Genomic DNA, 24822 nt, shown 5'->3' with positions numbered 1-24822 from the left:
GCTAAGCTTAGCTGTCACCGGTTGAGTAAACAAACACCTCTGCCGATGGCGATCGGTCACTCTCTTGTAATTACTGCCCATTGTTACAGCAACTTACAGGTAACAGGACAATTAGTGACTGATGAAGTGGCTTCCTAAGTTAGCATTGCTGCCAGGGGAGTTGAGTAATTAAGGCTTTGCTTGTTATTTAGAAACGTTTTACACACAAATATCAACACGGCTATGATTTCACGTGTCCGTTATACGGAATTTTTAACAACTTTACGGACAAAAATAAGTGTCCGCTGTCCGCATTAGGAAGGTGTCCGCTATATACATGATATTTATATAGTGATTTTCATTGGGGATTCCTGGAAGTGTCCGTTATGGACAGGTGTCCGCTATATAAGGGTGTTCGCTATTACAAGTTTGACTGTAACTTGTTGAAAATCAGCATTGGGTTCAGATCAAGATAGTTCTTTATTTAGCTTCAAAATATATGACTATATATGAGCAACACTGAGAAAATGTACCTATCAATCATGATTAAATTAAACTCTTTTGGAATTTTTTTTTGTAGCACTTTTTTTTGGAATGCCATTGGCCCCATTTCAAAAGTAGTGAAAAAGTCCAAGAAGTTCAAATTGAAATTAAACTATACAATCATATAATTTTTTTTCTATCTTTTATCAATATTTTTTTCAAACAGTTGATTGTGTTTTCTCCCATCATTCACATACATATTTAAATGAATTGTCTCTTGATTTTTTTATTGTTTAAACACAATTGGACTGGGCACAAGTATTTAACAACTTATTAAAGCCCTCTCCACAAATATGTATTACAAAGATGGCGATAGCGACACAGTATACTTATAATGATTATAAAGAAAGAAAAGCTAAGAAGAATGACAGGAAGAAAGACAGATCTAGAGATCTAAGAGTAAGATGAATGCTACTACATTATATTAGGATACATATTTCTTTAAATACAATTAATTATAAAACTAATTAAAAAATAATGCATGGCACATCCTAGCTACACATCCAATACACATCACTTATCCATTGTAGACCGCAAAAACGATTTTCCTAAAATCCTGGAATATATCTCTTGTTTCAAGATTTCTCTCCGGTTAGTTCGAACAAAATAAAATAAATATTGATGAACCTGTTCGAATTATTCGAAATTATGCTTCAGAAAATAAGCGTGAGTTCGAACTATTCGAGTCAATATCGGCAAAAATCTAGGCAGAGTAAAATCATTAGACCCAAACACATTCATCGTAAATCTGATACGTAACAACGGCAGCCTGAACAATAGCACAATTATAAGTAAGTAAAATGATAGTATTTTATTTAATTCAATGTTAATTGATCGTTAAACGTTCTTCATTTCGCGGTAATTATGATGGTTATTGCGCGAAGCCGCTCGGTTAATGCGTAGCTACAGTAGGACCCAAAACAGTACAGTAGACGTTTCAATTGTGACACAAAAGTTAAACATTTGTACAGTATAACCTTTGCATGGTTATATTTTTTATCTGAATCGGAAACTATCGCTATATTATGGAAATAAATGGTCTCTTTTATATATCAAAAGCAATCTACATAACCTGTTGCGTTTACGAAAGCACTACTGTAAAAATAGGTGATAGGTGATATATGTTGGTAAAATTAGGTCAGAACTTCCTTGAACATGTCTGCTTTTAAATATGCCCAGTCGTATTATCTACCAAACATAGTTGATACCTGCAAAATTATCCATCACTAATTGGGACACCTGTGGATTGTTTTGACTGGATATGAATGCTTTTCACGTCACTCAGCACGATCGGGCAGCCGATCCTTTCAACTTTACCGCAAGCGACACCTCGCATGGCCTGCTTACCTAGCGTGAGGTCGCAGGTTTTCAGGTAATACCTTGATTGACAATACGTAAGAGATGTCCAGTCACAATTAAATAATCATAATGCTAAGTTAACACTAGTTATATGTGAAAATACACGGACGATTTCTTAGTTTGCCATACAGCGCGAATACAAATATCGCATGTTATTTATACATTGTCGGGGCCTAAATTTGCAATCAGGTGTCTCGTACGTGGTGTATTTTGCAATGTAAAAAAAACCTGAAGTAACGCTAAAATATGTGGCATATATTAATCACAGACGCATTCTAATGATCATCCATACAATCTAATAACCTAAACGTGCTTGATGATCAAATTTAAATCTTGGCATTTTTTCTGGGCCGGTCATCGGGGCAGAGTCGTCGCGAGCTTTCAATGGAGTTTGCCGAAAAAAAATCTTACTTGACGTTCTTCATTTGACAAGTTCGAACTATCCGAAATGGTGTCAGTTATAAACAGCCAGAGTTCGAACTATTACTAGCTAAAAAAATATTGTTTTTCTAGAAAAAAATGTGTGTTCGAACTATCCGTGTGTTCGAATTAATCGGAGGTTTACCGTAGATATATAGCTTGTGCTATCAACAACAAAATGACAAGCAACAATACAATGTCATGCTGACAATTCATTCTTGTCACTGTCAACATTGCATTGCATTACAATATATATATTTTTTTTTTTTTAGATATTTGAGTAACAGGACCGTGCAAAAATAAAATAGTATGTATGTCTTTGTGTTCTTTGGACTGTGGTATATATGTTCATGTTTGTCACCTGTCCTTGTTATAGTGTGAGACTGATGCTGACATTATAGTGCTACCTCACTGAAACATACTACTAAAGACACCTGACCCAGTCACAATATTGCCAGGACTGAGTTAATTATATTTCAAGTAATCGCCAGGACAGAGCTCAAGCCCATTTTACGTGATGATTTCCACATCAATTGTATTGTAAGTTTTAAGTTATTCAAAAGATAACAAACACATCAAATCTTCCCAGCTCTAAATAACTAATGTTGTTTTGAATAAAACAATTTTATTTTTAATCATATATTTATAAGTTTTACAACAGACTTGAAAAGTTATTAATTGAAAATATAATTACTTATGTATTTACATCAAAATTCATAAAGCAATATCTAATATTTAAAACGTAGCTACTGGGCTTTTTCTGAGGGCTTTTGGGGGCCATCCCATTAATTTCCCCTATTGAAAGTATCTAATGTTTAAGCCAAATTCCCAAGATTTACAGTTTTCTCCTGAAAAAAACTTTCCCATTTCAACAATTCTCTTCCTAGAATGATACAAAAGGACCAACCCCAAACCAGTGGGGGAAAGCCCTGAACTAGATATTATTTCAAGAGAATTATCAAGTTTGCATAGATCTCTAAAGGGATTTTTTTTTCTCAAGGATTTATCACTACACTGGTCCCAGCTGCTTTTTTTTCATCTTTAATGGTTTATTATGAACAACCTATTTTTTACTTAAAGCATGTGGAGGAGTAATGAAAATGTTCGATCACTTGCAAAAAGCTATGAATACTCTCCACTTTTACAGTTATTTGATTCAAACAAATTTAAATTGAAAAAAATGTCAATTTACTATAATCAATCATTCATTAAAACTGGCTAATAATTAGTGGTGCGCCGATCATCGATTATAATCGGTTGACGAATCGAATGCACCTTCGATTTCGACCATCGATTTCCGTTTTTCAAGAATCGATCATCGAATGCGCCCGAATCAAGGGAAGTCACTCTAATGTTATAACCTTAGAATAAAGATGGCGGACGGCTGCCTCGTCGTCGACGACTCCGTTGCAATTGCCACTACAACGGATACTGATACAGAGCTTATATTTCGACCACCCGGGGTTGGAAAGGCAAAGTCAAAAGTATGGAATATATATGCATTCCGCAAAATAAAAAAAAGAATGGGGTCCTTCTAGAAAAAACCTTGACATAACGGTCGCTGTTTGCCGCCTTTGTAAGAAATGTTACAAAAATACAAGTTGCTACATTTCGGTATTTGATAGTATTAGATAGTGAAAGACTTATAAAATGACTCCATCTGTTTATTATTTTCGATAATAAGTAGCCCTGGAGGAATCATTTGGTTTCTTAAAGATAAGTTTTAGCATATTTTATATATATTAGCTGAGTAATGAGGTATGTTTCTGCTAGGTATAAGGGAAACAGTCCAGCCACATTGCTCAATCCCTGCATACTTATATAATCTCGCAATAGGCAATACACAATCTTCATTCTACAAAGAAGCACATTTTTATTTATATTTTGTAATTGCATACTGTAATATTAATAGATAAATTTATGGTTTACCACAATATTTGAAATTAACATTTATTCACTGAACTGTTAAGTTATGTTTCCAATTTATATTTTTGTTAAATCAAAGAAAGTGGATTTGTTAATTAGTTGTTACTTAATCTGTTGAATAAAACTTTGCTAGTTATAATATTTTTTCTCATAAATAGGTTTCTGAAACTTTCTTCGTCAGTTTTGGAAGTCCCAACTATTTGGCCATTGGTAGACAAATTAAAAGCGCTAATAATTGCATTTTCATGCATGATTAATAAAAAAAAAAAAAAAAAAAAAAACACTGGTAGTCTGGTACATTTACAATGTAAATATCCAATGCAAATAATGGCAATATCCATCAATGAATATTCAATGGGATATAAGCTCTATGGCATCGCATCATTGCTCTTTTGTAATTCTTGATTTTATATGTGTACCTGCTCATATTGTATTCTACTACTTTTGCATCTAGAATTCAACGAACAAAAGTTACAAAGACCATGTAGAAAATGAAAATGTCACTTTATTAACAAAAGTATATAATCATGGACAATTTCATGTTTTATAAACAAATCTGTGAAATCCAGATACTTTTACTGGACTTCATTCTTCTTGGATCATTAATATCTATTTTTTAAGTCATAGCTGTTGACCAAAAGTACAGTTGTAACTTTCTTAATCATTCAATCATACATTCATGTGCACCATCAACTAAGAAATAGGAATAATTACACTTACAAAAGATAATTATTGATACACATTACATAACAAAATGATGATTAATAACTGAAACAAAACACTTGTGATTTAACCGATTATTAATCGGTTGACTACATCGGTTGTCCTATCTGATGCGATCTGATAATCGAAACAGATTTTCAACCGATGTCCCATCACTACTAATAATCTCTTTGTCTTTATAAATGTCATAAAATATGATTAAATTAAATCCCACCTTTTAAAAGAATTGCATGACTTTGTTTTTCAATTATTCTTTAAAATTCCCAATGTAAAGTTAATGATTAAGGGTTACAATTTTAACTTTTTTATTTTTTTTTAGAAAAATGGCTGAAGTTTATTGAGATTTAAATGGGAGAAAAATTAAGGGAAAAAATTTTTTAAACAAAAAACCCCCTTTTAAAAAAAAACCCTTTTTTTTAATAAATAGTGGCATATATTAATCACAGACGCATTCTAATGATCATCCATACAATCTAATAACCTAAACGTGCTTGATGATCAAATTTAAATCTTGGCATTTTTTCTGGGCCGGTCACCGGGGCAGAGTCGTCGCGAGCTTTCAATGGAGTTTGCCGAAAAAAAATCTTACTTGACGTTCTTCATTTGACAAGTTCGAACTATCCGAAATGGTGTCAGTTATAAACAGCCAGAGTTCGAACTATTACTAGCTAAAAAAATATTGTTTTTCTAGAAAAAAATGTGTGTTCGAACTATCCGTGTGTTCGAATTAATCGGAGGTTTACCGTAGATATATATAGCTTGTGCTATCAACAACAAAATGACAAGCAACAATACAATGTCATGCTGACAATTCATTCTTGTCACTGTCAACATTGCGTTGCATTACAATATATATATATATTTTTTTTTTAGATATTTGAGTAACAGGACCGTGCAAAAATAAAATAGTATGTATGTCTTTGTGTTCTTTGGACTGTGGTATATATGTTCATGTTTGTCACCTGTCCTTGTTATAGTGTGAGACTGATGCTGACATTATAGTGCTACCTCACTGAAACATACTACTAAAGACACCTGACCCAGTCACAATATTGCCAGGACTGAGTTAATTATATTTCAAGTAATCGCCAGGACAGAGCTCAAGCCCATTTTACGTGATGATTTCCACATCAATTGTATTGTAAGTTTTAAGTTATTCAAAAGATAACAAACACATCAAATCTTCCCAGCTCTAAATAACTAATGTTGTTTTGATTAAAACAATTTTATTTTTAATCATATATTTATAAGTTTTACAACAGACTTGAAAAGTTATTAATTGAAAATATAATTACTTATGTATTTTCATCAAAATTCATTAAAGCAATATCTAATATTTAAAACGTAGCTACTGGGCTTTTTCTGAGGGCTTTTGGGGGCCATCCCATTAATTTCCCCTATTGAAAGTATCTAATGTTTAAGCCAAATTCCCAAGATTCACAGTTTTCTCCTGAAAAAAACTTTCCCATTTCAACAATTCTCTTCCTAGAATGATACAAAAAGGCCCAACCCCAAACCAGTGGTGGAAAGCCCTGAACTAGATATTATTTCAAGAGAATTATCAAGTTTGCATAGATCTCTAAAGGGATTTTTTTTTCTCAAGGATTTATCACTACACTGGTCCCAGCTGCTTTTTTTCATCTTTAATGGTTTATTATGAACAACCTATTTTTTACTTAAAGCATGTGGAGGAGTAATGAAAATGTTCGATCACTTGCAAAAAGCTATGAATACTCTCCACTTTTACAGTTATTTGATTCAAACAAATTTAAATTGAAAAAAATGTCAATTTACTATAATCAATCATTCATTAAAACTGGCTAATAATCTCTTTGTCTTTATAAATGTCATAAAATATGATTAAATTAAATCCCACCTTTTAAAAGAATTGCATGACTTTGTTTTTCAATTATTCTTTAAAATTCCCAATGTAAAGTTAATGATTAAGGGTTACAATTTTAACTTCATTTATTTTTTTCAGAAAAATGGCTGAAGTATATATCTGAGATTAAGTGGGTAGAAATATTAAGGGAAATTTTAACAAACCCTTTTATAACCTTTTTTTTTTTTTTTTTTATCATTTAAGTAAAATTCTTGCCATAACAAATGAAATAATACAAATTTTAGAGATCCAAAGATTTCATTACAATATTCGGTTGAGTTCAAAAATGTAATAAAAAAAAAGTTTCAATTCAAATAATCAAATCAACACTGTCAAGCACAGCAATCAAAGAATTTTGAATATTTCTTCGGTAGCTTTACTTTAAGTAAAATCTAAAAATAAAGATATTAAAAAATGAATATTCATTTAGCCAAGCAGAAATAAAAAAATTCAGACTATGAATTATTAATTCATTATCATTTTTGGGAAAATCAATATCAATCAATATTTCCATAGCAATATTGGAGTTATTATTACCGTGTAAGCCCATAACACGTTCATGCAAATACCGTGACCTGATCATGAGCGATTTTTTTTACGGCAAGTCACATGATGCGTATCCTGTTTGGAGACACGATAAGCTCAAAACATCTATTGAAATAAACAGAAAACTAATTAAAGAAAGTGATTAAAAATAGAATAACTGGTTAACACGTTGAATTATATGTTTTTCATATTGACTGCTGATGTTTCTCATAATGACATCCGCAAATATATTTGTAATCCGCATGTAAACAGTGGACAAGGAACCCGAAAAAAAACCAGTGACCTTTTGCATTAGAAATGGCGGCCCGAAAAGAGAAAGACTGCCAACAAACCTATTTCAAACACCACCACGACTTAATAAACCCAACTGTTGCATACATTTAAAACTTAAATAATGTGTCTGGCATCCGTCAAATCATTCTTTTAATTGCACGTATTTTTCCTGATCATTTAGGTTTTTATTTCCCGAAAACGACAACGCGTGAGTGCGGCCTCGTTTTGGAGAGTAAATTATGAAGGTTCAAGAAATAGAAATAAACCAAAAAGTACTTAAAAAGTTGATTTTAAAATGCAAAATAAAATTATCGCGTACACCCAAATACGCAAATTTACTCAGTTTCCATACACCAATAGGCAGATAATTTGTTTCTTGTATGGTTAAGTAATAAACTGCGTTTTGAGCAACACAATGTTACTATTTTCGCCGAAGGAAACGCAAGCAAAAACGAAAACTTGGTCAATATACATATTTGACATAGAAAAACACATTAAAATCAAACAGACACATAATTATTGATGGTAAAGAAGTGGAAAACAATTTGATTTCGTGCGGTTGCTATTTATATTCCGTCAGAATATGCCACAGTAATATTGAAAACCTCAAAAAATGTTCAACTTACCTATCTTTTCAAGAGCTCATCGCCATTACACATATTTTGTGGTGGGAGGGTAATGGCACAGCTTTCCAAATTGTCGGCTGTTCCGTCACCGTTCGGAAGTACTTTCGATTTATCTTGTTCACAATACTAAATTTATCGCTCAGCTTTTTGAGTGTCGTTTTAATTTGATTTTCTCCCAAAATAAACTGAATTAAGTTCATGTCAGTCGCCAATACCATGTTTAAAAAATCGAATGAATCTTATGACAATATGCAAGTTTTCTTGCTTTATGTTTTTTATCACGTTTATAATGCGTGTGCGTGAAGACTGACGTCATACTCTGTTGTTGTTTTGGTTTTTCAGTGGGGAAAATCTTCTGGAGTCGTTCTAGGATTCCTTGCTTTAGGATACATCGGTAAGATTCTAAACTGTAGTACTTCAAAATATGCCTATTTGATTACAAACTGGTAAAAGCTCGGAAAAACTGACTGTGTCATACACAGGCTGATGTAAATTGGAGTGTGCAGGTGGAGATCCGATGCATGCACAAAATGTCAGAAACAGCTGATATGGCCTCCTTTTTGTTCATGTCTTTAATCCAACATATCTCGCTTAAATATTTCATGCTATCATTATTTAACGAGTACATATGGATTAATGCTATAGATTATGCTTCCATCTTTTTATAACTTCCAAACTAAGAACTAGAAAATGGCAACACATTGATCACGTGACAATTTGTTTATATTTTTCACTCTGTTTTGTGAAGGACATGGGCTGTATATCATTTGTGTTTTCGTTTATGCACAAGTGACTATTTAGGGTAATCGAAAACCCAAGTTTAAACACATAAATAGTAGATGTTGAATAGCCATCCATTCATGCATGCATGCTTCGATCAAAATTATACTCGGGTTAATTATGGGATAGGCCTATATGATATCACAGGTCCTAGCCTCGTCTGCCAATACATGCAATATATCCTGATCGATAATCGATTATATATTGGATGCATTGACAGACGAGGCTAGGACCTGTGCCTATATATTGTTTGCAATTCAACAGAACAGTGATCATGATATCTTCTAAAAAAATTGGATAATTTTCATTACTGACAGTTTAAGTTTGAGTAATGTTTGTCAATGAAGAAAGACAAAATTGGCGAGACAACAACCATGTATTCTATTTATCCTGAAACAGTCACCACTTAAACGGTATCAACAATGTTCCAAATCTGTACGCCTTTTGAAAGTTGTTTCACTTATAAGTAGGTCAGTTGAATTGACGCACATGCTAATATCTAAAAATACAGCTGTTTTTCGTCACTTATACTGAATACAGCAAAATTTATATGGCAGGTGTATCCCACTAAGCGGCGCCAGTTGCAGGATAAAAATTAACCCTGCACAAGCATACCATTAATTGTGATACTAAATTGAACTCAATTGAGTATTCAAATCTGTAATTAATAACAAGATCTTTATGGATAGTATAATGCCGATGGATCTAGATCTGTTGTATATACTGGTATTGCCATAACTTAATTCTTATATCCCATATAAAGCATATCTTCCATTTATCTCACAATATTGTAATCGATGAACCCTTGCCTTGACATTATGTTGATTCAGGGAGCCTCAATTTTCTGCTTTTATTTTTAAAATTGTCAATGAACCCTTTTTGACATGACCTTTGCAGACCTTAGAGACCTCAAACTGTTAAATTGAACACTCAACCTCGTGCTGTTTTGGGAATCCTCATTTTGGTGCGGTGTAATCACAGCGGTGTCAAAGAACTGTTGACCTCAAGCTGTTCTAGAACTGTTGAGTGTTGACCTCAGACTGTTCTATGAACTGTTCAGTGTTGACTTCATGCTGTTCTATTAACTGTTGCGTGTTGACCTCATGTTGTTTTATGAACTGTTATGTGTTGACCTCATGCTGTTCTGTGAACTGTTGCGTGTTGACCTCATGCTGTTCTGTGAACTGTTGCGTGTTGACCTCATGCTGTTCTATGAACTGTTAAGTGTTGACCTCATGCTGGTCTATGAACTGTTAAGTAATGACCTCATGTCATTCTATGGCGTGTTGACCTCATGCTGTTCTATGAACTGTTAAGTGTTGACCTCATGCTGGTCTATGAACTGTTAAGTAATGACCTCATGTCATTCTATGAACTGTTGAGTGTTGACCTCATGTCATTCTATGAACTGTTGAGTGTTGACCTCAGGCTGGTCTATGAACTGTTGAGTGTTGACCTCAGGCTGTTCTATGAACTGTTAGGTGTTGACCTCATGCTGTTCTATGAACTGTTGAGTGTTGACCTCAGGCTGTTCTATGAACTTTTAAGTGTTGACCTCATGTCGTTCTATGAACTGTTGAGTGTTGACCTCAGGCTGTTCTATGAACTGTTAAGTGTTGACCTCATGTTGTTCTATGAACTGTTGAGTGTTGACCTCATGTCGTTCTATGAACTGTTGAGTGTTGACCTCATGCTGTTCTATGAACTGTTGCGTGTTGACCTCATGCTGTTCTATGAACTGTTGGGTGTTGACCTCATGTCGTTCTATGAACTGTTGAGTGTTGACCTCATGCTGTTCTGTGAACTGTTGCTTGTTGACCTCATGCTGTTCTGTGAACTGTTGCGTGTTGACCTCATGCTGTTCTATGAACTGTTAAGTGTTGACCTCATGCTGGTCTATGAACTGTTAAGTAATGACCTCATGTCATTCTATGAACTGTTGAGTGTTGACCTCATGTCATTCTATGAACTGTTGAGTGTTGACCTCAGGCTGGTCTATGAACTGTTGAGTGTTGACCTCAGGCTGTTCTATGAACTGTCAGGTGTTGACCTCATGCTGTTCTATGAACTGTTGAGTGTTGACCTCATGCTGTTCTATGAACTGTTGAGTGTTGACCTCAGGCTGTTCTATGAACTTTTAAGTGTTGACCTCATGTCGTTCTATGAACTGTTGAGTGTTGACCTCAGGCTGTTCTATGAACTGTTAAGTGTTGACCTCATGTTGTTCTATGAACTGTTGAGTGTTGACCTCATGTCGTTCTATGAACTGTTGAGTGTTGACCTCATGCTGTTCTATGAACTGTTGCGTGTTGACCTCATGCTGTTCTATGAACTGTTGGGTGTTGACCTCATGTCGTTCTATGAACTGTTGAGTGTTGACCTCATGCTGTTCTAGGATTAACAGTAAAAAATAACACTGAATGAATTTGTTCCTGCGAGTTAGAAGACAAATTGCAGGGGAAGCATATTTTTTTATAATGAATGAACTGGGCTCCTCTGTATTATGTATTAATTATGGTTTGGCATCGCTTGGTGTCTGTCAGTTCAGGCGTTTTTGTCCAGAGATCTACATTTTTCAACTTACTTGTTTGAAATTTGGTATGCCGCATGCATAATAATCATGATCTATGGTTCTGTGTCCCTGAGTGACATTTTGATTCAGCTATTTTTGCATTTTTCTTTATTTGATTTTTCGGCTTAAGATCTCCTGCTACATTTTTCAACCAATTATTGAACCTGGGTCGGCCTTATTATCATGATGTTCTGCTCCTTAGAAGCATTTTGATTTGATCATTTTTGCAAGAATTATTCCCTTTTGTTTATTTCTTGTACTTGAATCTTTTTGGGAAATCTCAAAGTAAAACATTTATTGACAGATTTTTTAAAAAACTTGGTAAGCTTAATAATTGTGATACAAAGTTATGGTTGTGTTTGATGAGTTGAAGATTTCTGATTAAATGTATTCCTCAAATTAAACTAAGAAATAAAACATTGATTTTGTGCATATAGTGAAAGGTCAGGTTATAGCATACCACCTAACCATTCTTAAGGTGATACAACTCTTATTGTAATGATATATAAAGCATATAACACTAAATGTCATTTATTTGGTGATATTGTAACACTCCACTGTACTCTTGTTTGATTTTGTAATCAGTGACAATGAACCCTTGACCTTAATTTAAGCTATTCTATATACCAGACCTCATGCCTTTGATCAATTAAACAGATATATAGCTTTGACCTCATACTCTTGTAATTATCTATGAACACTTGAGAACTTGACCTCACACAATTATTGCAATATTATGAACAATTTTATCCTCATGATGCTATTCTTTGAATCTTTAACATCGTAATGTTCAATGAATTCTCCACTTCATGTTGTTTTTAAGAATCCTTGACCTGATGTTGTTCTAGGAATCTTTGACCTCATGCTGTTATAATCTATTAGTTTTTGACATTGTGTAGTTGTAAAACCTCAACCTCCTGTTGTCTATAAACTAGTGGTGTAACGATTCACAGATGCATCAATGTATTGAATCATAGAGTGGTGCATCGATGCTTCGTCTATCCTTGATTTGTATTGCGACACTTGAAAATGTGTAGTTATCTCCCTTGACCAACGTTAGCTAACGTTTTGTAGTAAACAAGACGACTGACAAGGCTGTTACAGTGGCTTATAAAGCTTCCTTTTGGAGTTCTTTCAAACCCAAATTATCTAAACAAACACGTTTTGGGAAACGGATAAAACATATGTTTTTTGTAACAAATGTAGACAAACTCCAATATTCCGGAAATACCACAAACAAAACATGACTTCTGTATGATGGTGTACCAGTTATCTGATAGGTCATCAGCTTCTCATATATCATGATACGTTTTGTATCGTGACCCCTGTATCGCGATACGAATTGTATCGCTACCCACCTTGCAATACACAGATCTACTATAAAACCTTGACCTTGTCCTCTTGTAATCTATAACATTCTGACCATGCACTGTTGCAGATATTGGATCTTTTGTCCTAATACCTTTAAGTTGGATATATTGCAGAACTGTAGTGTTGTGAAATCTACATTCCACGGCAGTAATGGGCGGGGCAGTGAGCACCGGGGAAGACAATGATGAGTTAGTGGATAACTTGGTGAGTGCGGAATACATAAAAACTACCATGGTGGAGAAGGTATTCCGGGCAGTGGACCGAGCAAACTACTACCTGCCAGACCAGAGAGGCAATGCCTACAAGGATCTGGCATGGAAACATGGACACCTCCATCTGTCTGCTCCCTGTATCTACTCTGAGGTAATGGAATCTCTACTCTTGGAACCTGGCAAATCCTTCCTCAATCTGGGCAGCGGTACAGGCTATCTTAATACCATGGTGGGACTAATACTCGGTAGGTATCTTGTTGTTCTTGGATCATATAGTATTTATACACTGTGTATAGTAAAGGACCTTGAGACTTTCATGTTCATCAGAACAGATCTAGAAATAGTGCTTCCTTAACTGTTTCAATGTTTGCTAACTTGTGTCAAGGTGGTGCTACTGTACAGAGCCTTCAATCTTGTCATGACAAATTTTATGTGTAAAGGAAGGAACCCTTAGATTCCTGTTACATATAATTACAGCGCTATGATCCACCTATACTTTGTACAAGTCCTGTTAAATCATGGTGCTATGATCCACCTATACTTTGTACAAGTCCTGTAAAATCATGGTGCTATGATCCGCCTATACTTTGTACAAGTCCTGTTAAATCATGGTGCTATGATCCACCTATACTTTGTACAAGTCCTGTTAAATCATGGTGCTATGATCCGCCTATACTTTGTACAAGTCCTGTTAAATCATGGTGCTATGATCCGCCTATACTTTGTACAAGTCCTGTTAAATCATGGTGCTATGATCCACCTATACTTTGTACAAGTCCTGTTAAATCATGGTGCTATGATCCAATTACTTGGTATAAATTCTGTTATATTATGGTCCTATGATCACTTGGCAATTTTAAAGTTCTATTACATGGTATAAATCTTGTTTCATTTATATAGCTATGACCACTTGTACGTGGTATAAGTCCTGTTACATATATATATATATATAGCGCTATGGCCATGTTGTATGTGACGTTTATGGCGATATGGCCATGTTGTATGTGGTATAAGTCCTGTTACATGTATATGGTGCTATGGCCATGCATGGTGTACATGATGTATATGACGCTATGGCCATGTTGTATGTGGTATAAGTCCTGTTATATGTATATGGCGCTATGGCCACGGTGTACATGACGTTTATTGCGCTATGGCCATGTTGTATGTAGTATAAGTCTTGTTACATGTATATGGTGCTATGGCCATGTTGTATGTGACGTTTATGGCGCTATGGCCATGTTGTACGTGACGTTTATGGCGCTATGGCCATGGTGTACGTGGTATAAGTCCTGTTACATGTATATGGCGCTATGGCCATGGTGTACATGACGTTTATGGCGCTATGACCATGTTGTATGTGACGTTTATGGCGCTATGGCCATGGTGTACATGACGTTTATGGCGCTATGGCCATGTTGTACATGACGTTTATGGCGCTATGGCCATGTTGTACGTGGTATAAGTCATGTTACATGTATATGGCGCTATGGCCATGGTGTACGTGACGTTTATGGCGCTATGGCCATGTTGTACGTGACGTTTATGGCGCTATGGCCATGTTGTATGTGACGTTTATGTTGCTATGGCCATGTTGTACGTGGTATAAGTCCTGTTACATGTATATATGTCGCTTTGACCAAGTTGTACTTGGTATCAGTTCTGGTACTGTGATATGTATATCATGTACAAGCTGTCATAGCACCAGGAAAAACTCAAAACAAATTTCTTAGACAGGAAACACTCTTAAATGACTTTCTTAGACAGACAGAAATGTTTTTTCTCTTCAGAGACAATCATGAGACATATTTATGATGTCACAATAGTAAATAAGTTATTATAGATGTGTCTTTAATTATATTTATGACATGGTTGTATTACATGATAAGAACAGGCCAGCTATGTGATAAAAGAAATTTGTATAATACATTTTAGAGCTGTTTAGTTTAGCATAGAATTATTCAATCTACTTTGCCTGTTTGGAGGTCCCTATGGAATAAACCATGGTGTGGAGTACCATTCGGATGTGGTCGAGTATGCCCAGAAAAGACTGGAGGAGTTCAAACAGAAATGCAAGACATTTGACGATTTTGAGTTCTGTGAGCCATGGTTTGTACTGGGTAACTGCCTCCAGATTCCCTCTAGTTGTCGCCTGTATGACCGTGTATATTGCGGTGCCTCATGTCCACCAGAACATGAGAATTACATGAAGAACCTATTGGCTGTCGGAGGGATACTGGTGATGCCACTCAATGACCAGGTACATCAACATCATTGAAATTTAAATGAGATTTGAAATTTAAAAAAAGGGGGAATGAAAAAATGTTGTTAATGTATGTACATGTTTTAACGATGTCGGCCAGCTATATAGCTTATAATTAATATCTATGCAAGTTAAATGAGATAATTACATCAGCAGAGCCTTTATATCTGTTTATCAATATCTGAAATTGGAAGCATGATGCAATATCAGTCAATATCATATGAGAATAGAATATTGATATGGTGAATTTCATTTAATATCACTTCTATTGATATCACAGTCCTATATATATCACATTTCTAAAACACCTTTTAAAATTTCTTTGATATATTGTACTCGGATACAGTAAAACATTTCATCAAAACTTGGCCTTCCATCTCTTTGTTTTACTGAAAACTCTCTCTTTTTTTTTTAAATAAACTAATTTTTTTTTTTAGTATAGAACCAAAACACAATACATCTGGAATGGAGTTACTTCCCCCTAGACTGTAAATTATATTGCTAGATAATCTCACCAACTAGTATATCATATACATGACAATGAATTATATATAGTACTAGTCTATGTAAGCTATATGGGTAATATCAGATGTTTCCTTTTAAAAAAATGATAATTTTGGACCACTCACAAAAATGATCTTTGTAAATTATACCTTTTATATATATGACTTATAATACGAAATCTCATTTCTATTAAAATCAAATGCACTTTTGCAAAAATGTGTTGTTGACAAAATTCAAAACTAATCTTATGATAAAGAATTTTGATAATATGTATTGAAACTGTTTTGAGGTCAACTGAGACAAAGTCTCAAGTTGCCTATTCTAATTGCCTTTTGTCTATCATCATGGGTAGTACGTCCGTAAACAGTTTACATTTTCGACTTCTTCTCAGAAACCCCCAAACCAATTTTAATGAAATTTTGCAGAAACCTTCCATTGCCAAAGGTCAACCAGAATTGTGAATTATATGGTCCCCTGCCCCCAGGGGAGTATTGGGCGGGTCAAAAGAAGTCAAATTTACTGAAATTTCTCAAGAACCAAATAAGTTAGAAGCAAATACTCTTCATAGATGGAAGGGTCTTAAGGTGCTCTACCAAAATTGTGAATTTTATGACCCTGGGTTTCACGATCGCCCCTGGAGAGGGGGTAAATTTTGCTATAGTTTATATAGGGTTAACACATTTTTGACTATCATTTGTTTGATTTATATTAGAATTCATTCTAACTTGGTTAACATTATCAGCATGGGATGACAGTTTAATGGTATGCACATGTTGGCCCTGACTGACCCCAGGGGCTGATGGGCGGAACCAAAAAAGGTCAAACTCACTGAAATATTTCAAAACTCAGGTGATTGATAAGGCCCATGGGCCTCTTGTTAAAATGTATTTAGTATGATTAAATGCCAAGGTTTGGCAAATAAGAGAATCAACAGGATTTTCATGTTCCCAATAGTAGCTAGTATCATGTTATTTTGCCAGACAAGTAGAATTGTTATATCATAATAAAGAGAATTTAATTAAGATTAGTTGTATGGTTGAACTACTGAATCAGAAAATGTGTAAGTTCTACTGGTAAAGTTTAGATTTAAAATGTGATATTTTTAACTATATGTAACCAATCAGGTTTATAATAGCGAAGGCATTGACAAAAAGATTGGATTGTAGCTTTTGCAGATTCGTCGTACCGGGGAGACAAGTTGGGAGTCAAAGGGAGTTATGTCTGTATCCTTTGCGACCCTGATCAGTCCTTCGAAGGAAGACTTGAATGATTCTGTGGAACTACGTAAGTACATGTAGCCCGACTCAAATGTGTTGAGTATTATAGTACCATGCTATTTTTCTACCTAGAAGTTATTTTCCTGTTAAAGCAGAGTGTTGCACCACTTTGCTCCTACATATAGGCCTTTCTCAGTAATTTTCCTGTTCAGATCTAGTGTCACACTGCTTTCCTACTGTATACACACAGGCCTTCATAATGTTTTCAAGTTAATTGAAGCACCCGCTGGTTAACTTGCAGAGTTATACCTGCATTTTATATAAGTTAGTGTTGGTTAATTGGCACAAGGAGATACCCCAGTAGTAGACTCATCACTGCTGTATGGATTAGGAGCCTTAGAATAACATTTTTTCAACTTACAAGTAAATAAATTTTCTGTTTTTATAAGAACCAATTTATTATTGCTAAAACCAAGAGATCTGCAATATTTACAGAAGTGATTTTGAATTTTTGAATAAATAAGTTAACTGGGTTCAAGTTTTAAGTAATGTGTATTTGATTAAGAATGTCTTGAAATAAAAAATCAAGAATGATGATTAAGATAGATTTGTTGTAAGGTTTTGTCCACTGAAGATTTTAATGTTCATTTCAGCTGAGGCCAGCATTCCAATCCTCCAGGGTATTTGTCGGGATGGCATCAGGAGAATAATTCGTAACAATATATATAAGGAACATCCATCTTTGAATACAGTCCGTAAGAGGCCTGCCAAAAAACAGAAGGTCAGACGTCAAAGACGAAAACGCATCAACATGGTTCCAATGAGCATGGGAATGATGATTCTGGGCCAATTTGATGGGAGTGATGAGAGTGACGAGGACAGCATCATTGACCACCAGGGTCGACCGTGCCGGGTCGAGGAGGATATCTCAGATTCAGGGTCAGACAAAGAGCAGGAGGGGTCAGATGAGGATGGAAGACATCGGGGGAGGAATGGACACAGAAGGTCAGTTCGACAAGGAATGGAGGAAGATATAGAGGAAGATGAGGAGGAAGAAGATGAGGAATATGAAACCACTGTTGGAAGAAGAGCTACTGCCAGACAAACCTTACACGAACTGGCAACAAGACTCAATGAAGTCAGGACGCGGTTAAATGTACAAAGACAGCTGGACCAAATAGCAAGGCTACAACCCAATGAGGAAGCAGAGGAGGAGGAGGAGGAGGAGGAGGAGGAAGAGGAAAATCCAGATACAAAAAGTGAAGGAAAAGATGAGAAAGAGGAGGAATGTGCAAATAGCAATGATGATGATGAAGGACATGTGGAAGATGAAAGTGAGGAAAAAGGAGAAGAAGCAGTGCAAAATAAAAGTGATGTGCAAAGTTCCCTAGAGGACTTGGACAAAGAAGATATGGAACTAGATTTTACAGAAATGTTCCCTCCTCCTCTTCCTTGTTTTAGTGGTAGTCCTCCACACAAGCAACGATACAGCTCTAGTACAAGTGTTGACACCTCCGAGACTTCTGGCATTGGCTCTCTTTCCGAAGCATCAGCTATTGGCTCTCTGGGAGAGGATACTGTTCTGATGCATGCCATGAGTTCATCCTCCTCCCAGGGCAGCAGGGCCGATGGAAGCCCAATGGAGTCTTTCATGGACAGTATTACAGAACCCACAGAGTGTATAGACACAACTCCTAAGGAGTGTATTAAAACTTACATGAAGGAGAAGATAGACTTACTGCCTCTTCCTGAGGCCCTGAAGGCCTTCCTCATGTATTACAGAGACTGAAGTTTGGCAAGAGTGCGCTCCCTTGCTCCTAGTCCAAGTCACGCTAATAAGTATGTCTGATAATACGTCAAGTTTGTCACGGACATTGTTATACCTTATTTGATTAAAACACAATCTTCAATTTCACTCTGATACTCTATTTTCCAGTCATATTCTTGACAGGAAGATAGAATATCATAGTGAAATCACAGATCTGGTTTTAATCAGATTGTTGTTGTACTAAAAATGCAAATATTCAAACTTATTTATAGAAGAAATCAAACCAACACAATAATAAGAGACATTTTGAATTGCTCACACAGTTCAAATCTCTTAAGAAATAAAGGAATTCTAACAGTGTTATATAGTTAGGAAGCATTTATATGTACAGAGATCTGCAAGTATTACCTGTAGTTTCAGTCACAGGTACTTGTCACAATTTATTTCCCTCTGGGTTAGTTGCTAATATACACTGTAAATACTTAAAGCAGCCAAGCCAGCATAGGAAAATGAATAGTGCAGGTTATACTACTTTACTGCCTTGTTGTGACTATAAAACCAGAATTTGTATTAAGTCATGATTTTGTGATATCATATAAACTTAACCTTAACTGTAAATTTATTGCTAACAAGTTTAACCTTTGACCCAACCCAAAGGGGTACAGTAGTCTCCATTTTACAGTGTCTGGTGCAAATTATCACTTTGGTCAATCATATCCCAGAAACCTGTCTCACTGGTAAATGTAAAATCTGCCCGTTTATATCCTTATATTTCAATATCTTCTCTTACCTGACCCCAGAATATGCTGACATCCTGTTTAATCTGACCACTGAGTATACTGAAATCCTGTCTAATCTTACCACCAAGTGTTAATTCTACCATCCTGTATAATTAGACCCTGTCTATTCTGACATCCTGTCTTAACAGACCTTTGAGTATTGATATCATTTCAGGTATGACCCCCTGAGTATTCTGACATCCTTTTTAACATTACCCCTGAGTATTCTGAAACCAGGTCTAATGACACCGGAAATACAATATACCTGTACTACTGAAATCCTTTGATAACCTATACAAACACCTGTTTCCTGTCTTTCTTTGATCTGTATGCCACAGTATGTGGGGTAAGACAGGGTTTTCTGTACTTAATTATACAGGTTTCTACCACAATAAATGGGTGATAGTCCCAAGGCATCAATTAACCATTAAAATTGTTGTATAAAAATACAAAGTTTATACTACACGTAGAGTAAACATGTTTTGATTGGCTGACACAGGAGGATTTAACTGGGTCAACTGGGATATTGTGAAAATACATAAATTGACACAAAGCAGGTCAGTTCATCCTCAAAATAGCATTTTTTATTGTGGTAGAAACAGGTCGCATAAACTTTTGGTTGATGTATTGGTATGAGATTTCTTTCACTAGAGTTATTTTTCAAAAGTTACAAAAAACATAGCTTTCGTTGTGTAATAACCTCTATATGTCATATGCTGTTGTTACTTTTGAGCATTTTAATTAGCAATGTTTTGTTAACAGCTTTAAGGTCTATTGGGTCTCTATAGTGCTATATTGTTTGTCTTTGTGTTCCTCCTGTATTGGTTCATCATAAATACTACATGACATCCTAGCTACAATAAGAATATAACTGTCCAATGAAAATCATAACAATTTGTTTATAGCTGTATCAGCTGAAATCATCCATCTTGTTGACCTTGGCCAGTGTTACAAAAAACTGAAGAGGCATTTGCACACTATCTAGTTTTCGATTATTTTATAAGAAAAATAAGAGAACAGAGTGAAATGAGCAAATTGTTTTTGGAAAGTTTGAAAATTTAAGCCCATAAGCTCTAACTTATATCCTTCATTATTCAATCAGGCTAGATGATACTTGAAAAAAATGTGCATCTCATGCTTTTTTTTAAACAATGTGATATCATGTAGAATTAATAGTGATCATCATTTTAAGTGTCTGTCTGTGTGATAATTTAATCAGAGACCATTATGACAAATCATCCTCTTTGTAGATCATTGATTGGTTTGAATTATCTCCCGTTGCTTTGTTTCAGCAAAGTCTACTCTAGTAAAATATCCTGCGGGAAGACTGCAGTCAATATAAATATAGTTTGTCTTAATTTATGTTACTGTTTGAATAAAACCATGTCTTTTTGTGGTTGATCCAGTTTGACAAACCTAGAGTCCTCCTGCTTGGTAGATATTTTACAGGAATAGCCCAAACTTTTACTGTAGATATTCAATGAGATTTAATGCTCTAATATGGCCTTGTCATTCAGAGAGTTTTAAAAAATGAGATGCAAGAAATCTTTTTGTATTTAATGTTTTTCCAATGACGGAGAAATAACTAAACACAATAATTAAGGATTCATAATTTAGATTGTTGATGATCAAAGACTAGTGCTATAATATGCAAAATATTCAAATATTTAAAATGTATAGCCTGTTCATAAAGTTGTATAACCGTTGAATATACAATTGACAGGATTTTTTTAACTGTGATATTTTCCCCATTAGATTTATTGAAAAATGCATTTAATGTATACAATGTAATTATATTTATCATTCAGTAATGAAATATATATACCACAATTACTGTCAATTAGGTTTCAGATGTTTTGATATTTTTTATGTAACTTAATGACCTTTTTTCAAATATGTATTTTCTTTGTATTTGTTTTTCCAAGATCTGTTATGGAATGGCTCATAATCCCATACCAGAACTTACTGTAATTATCTGCTAATAAGCCAATTCATATATTCAAAAAAACAACCCACCAACCTTCTTTTTCCCAAATTGTATGTGCGAGTCCCTGGGATAGTTGCAGATTACTGTGGTATTTTGAGAGGATTACAAGACAACCTTAATTAGACTATCCCCATAGACATATAATTTACTGCCAGGTGATGAGTTTTTTTGTCAGCATTTGAAGCAAAGATTTCAGAAGTTTGTGTGTAAAATTTGTGTGCATGCGTCTGTTGGTGTGGTAAAAGCATTTGAAGTAAATTAATAATTAGATTAATAATGATTACCTGTACCAAATTCCATTTTTGCATTTCTTTATATATTGCAATTTTGTGTATATATATACAATGTACTTCAAAATCATTTTTCAATGAAGGGAAATTTCATGCCTATGCAAATATTAAGAATGAGTTGGTTTTCAAAATGTTAAATATAGATCGTATCTATCCATCTAACCTGTTTGGTTCATTAAAATTACATGTTTAAACTTTTATGCTGTTTCAGTTTCATTTCACTCTCAGTGTGTATTGCTTCTTTTCATATACAAATGTAGTTATTATTGAAAATTTCTGTGATGCATGATTTTTCTTTAACTATTTACTTCTTGTGGAAAACCTCTTGAGAGTTTCCAAAGTTGAGAAATATTCATGATGCTTTGGGCCAGGCTTAATTGATTCACAATTCACATGTCTTCATAATATTTAAGCCTTTTGCAAATTGTGAATATTGAAGAGTATGCCCAATACCAGTTTTTACCACTCGTCTTTTCTCTGTAATTAAATAATATAAATGTTCTTAATCAAGTGTACTCAAAACAAATAAGTGCCACCAAAATACTTGGAAGAAAGAGTAATTAGCACGAACATAATGAATTCAGCACAAAAACAGCTTAAACATGTAGATTACCACCAAAGTTTACAAAGTTTCACCGCATACATGTACCAGGTACATATTCAGAATTTCCTAATGTTAAGTTGTGTTCATTATTTGCTGTGTATAGTTTGTTACATGTGTTAATCAAGTCTGTCTGAGGATGGCAAGAGGTGATAAACAACATTGCATGTCTAAATGTCAGATTTATCAATTTGTTTCACTGGGTTATCATCAGGTGCCATCCTTGCACTGCGATCAGTAGTTTGCCTTACAGTGCTTTGTATACTTTTGAAATGTCACATGTATTTATACTTTTGAAAATGTTGGGGCCCCAGTTTTGCAAATATTCATAAATGAATGTATGATTTACATCCGAAAAAATGTAATAAAGACGAATGACATTTTTAGTGTCTACTTTTCCTGTCAGGAAAAGAAAATCTAAATTCCAAGTCGAGGAACATAGTTGCAAAACTGGGCCCAGTTGTTGTAGATATATATCTCATGTTTTACTTATATGTTATAAAATATACATGTAGTTTCATTTGTGCTAAGACATATGAACAAGCAGAGGAATTGAAAACATTTCATTTTGGTGTATTCTACTTCCTTTTCGTTAATATTTGGACAGTGCTTCCGAAAGGAACAGATTGTTACATTGGAACTTTTACACAAGGTCTACAGTGAGATTACTGTGGCTAAAGTAATTGTTACAACGGTTTGGTGATTGTTAATAAATATGTTGTACAGTGTGAACATTAAACTTTTTGCAGCCAACTTTTTCGGGTTTTTGTCACTCTCAGGTCTAATCACCCTTCCTCTGTGGTCACTCTGTCCATATCCCTCAACTCCCTGTTGTCACTGTCCATATCCCTTAACTCCCTGTTGTCACCCTGTCCATATCCCTCAACTCCCTGTTGTCACTCTGTCCATATCCCTCAACTCCCTGTTGTCACTCGGTCCATATCCCTTAACTCCCTGTTGTCACTCGGTCCATCCCTTAACTCCCTGTTGTCACTCGGTCCATCCCTTAACTCCCTGTTGTCACTCGGTACATATCCCTTAACTCCCTATTGTCACCCTGTCCATCCCTTAACTCCCTGTTGTCACTCGGTACATATCCCTTAACTCCCTGTTGTCACTCTGTCCATATCCCTCAACTCCCTGTTGTCACCCTGTCCATATCCCTTAACTCCCTGTTGTCACTCGGTCCATCCCTTAACTCCCTGTTGTCACTCGGTCCATCCCTTATCTCCCTGTTGTCACTCGGTACATATCCCTTAACTCCCTGTTGTCACTCTGTCCATATCCCTCAACTCCCTGTTGTCACCCTGTCCATATCCCTTAACTCCCTGTTGTCACTCTGTCCATATCCCTCAACTCCCTGTTGTCACTCTGTCCATATCCCTTAACTCCCTGTTGTCACTCGGTCCATATCCCTCAACTCCCTGTTGTCACTCGGTACATATCCCTTAATTCCCTGTTGTCACTCTGTCCATATCCCTTAACTCCCTGTTGTCACTCGGTCCATCCCTTAACTCCTTGTTGTCACCCTGTCCATATCCCTTACGTCCTTGTTGTCACTCGGTCCATATCCCTTACGTCCTTGTTGTCACTTTGTCCATATCCCTTACGTCCTTGTTGTCACTTTGTCCATATCCCTTAACTCCCTGTTGTCACTCGGTCCATATCCCTTACGTCCTTGTTGTCACTCGGTCCATATCCTTTACGTCCTTGTTGTCACTCTGTCCATATCCCTTAACTCCCTGTTGTCACTCGGTCCATATCCCTTACGTCCTTGTTGTCACTCTGTCCATATCCCTTACGTCCTTGTTGTCACTCTGTCCATATCCCTTACGTCCCTGTTGTCACTCGGTCCATATCCCTTACGTCCTTGTTGTCACTCGGTCCATATCCCTTACGTCCCTGTTGTCACCCTGTCCATCCCTTAACTCCCTGTTGTCACTCGGTACATATCCCTTAACTCCCTGTTGTCACTCTGTCCATATCCCTCAACTCCCTGTTGTCACCCTGTCCATATCCCTTAACTCCCTGTTGTCACTCGGTACATATCCCTTAACTCCCTGTTGTCACTCTGTCCACATCCCTCAACTCCCTGTTGTCACCCTGTCCATATCCCTTAACTCCCTGTTGTCACTCGGTCCATCCCTTAACTCCCTGTTGTCACTCGGTCCATCCCTTAACTCCCTGTTGTCACTCGGTAC

General features: G+C 35.6%; 2 protein-coding genes across 4 annotated transcripts in view; one reads left to right on the top strand and one right to left on the bottom strand.

The window, feature by feature from the left end:
* The window catches only part of LOC117325540 (lethal(3)malignant brain tumor-like protein 3), a 39013-nt gene extending 30610 nt beyond the window's left edge, over positions 1 to 8403 (bottom strand). For all 3 annotated transcript variants that reach the window (XM_033881840.1, XM_033881841.1, XM_033881842.1), the window contains exon 1: positions 8278 to 8403. The gene's annotated coding sequence lies outside the window, so the exon portion shown is untranslated. The remainder of the gene's footprint in view (positions 1 to 8277) is intronic.
* A 158-nt stretch (positions 8404 to 8561) lies between these two features.
* Positions 8562 to 23374, top strand: LOC117325542 (protein-L-isoaspartate O-methyltransferase domain-containing protein 1-like). Its single transcript, XM_033881843.1, has 5 exons — positions 8562 to 8671; positions 13114 to 13457; positions 15198 to 15472; positions 17146 to 17263; positions 17850 to 23374. Exons 2-5 carry the CDS (start codon positions 13151 to 13153, stop codon positions 18983 to 18985), a joined length of 1836 nt encoding a protein of 611 aa, XP_033737734.1. The 5' UTR covers positions 8562 to 8671; positions 13114 to 13150; the 3' UTR covers positions 18986 to 23374.
* Positions 23375 to 24822: the final 1448 nt, after the last annotated feature.

The sequence above is a fragment of the Pecten maximus genome, chromosome 4, assembly GCF_902652985.1.
Source record: "Pecten maximus chromosome 4, xPecMax1.1, whole genome shotgun sequence".
Classification (NCBI taxonomy): domain Eukaryota; kingdom Metazoa; phylum Mollusca; class Bivalvia; order Pectinida; family Pectinidae; genus Pecten; species Pecten maximus.
This window is presented reverse-complemented; position numbering and strand designations above follow the sequence as displayed.

Bases quoted from the DNA above. Each gene is read 5' to 3' on its own strand.
- LOC117325542 (XM_033881843.1), top strand. From the start codon at position 13,151: ATGGGCGGGGCAGTGAGCACCGGGGAAGACAATGATGAGTTAGTGGAT. The intron at 13,458-15,197 runs GTAGGTATCTTG...GCCTGTTTGGAG, and splicing joins CATGGTGGGACTAATACTCG to GTCCCTATGGAATAAACCAT. The intron at 15,473-17,145 runs GTACATCAACAT...ATTGGATTGTAG, and splicing joins TGATGCCACTCAATGACCAG to CTTTTGCAGATTCGTCGTAC.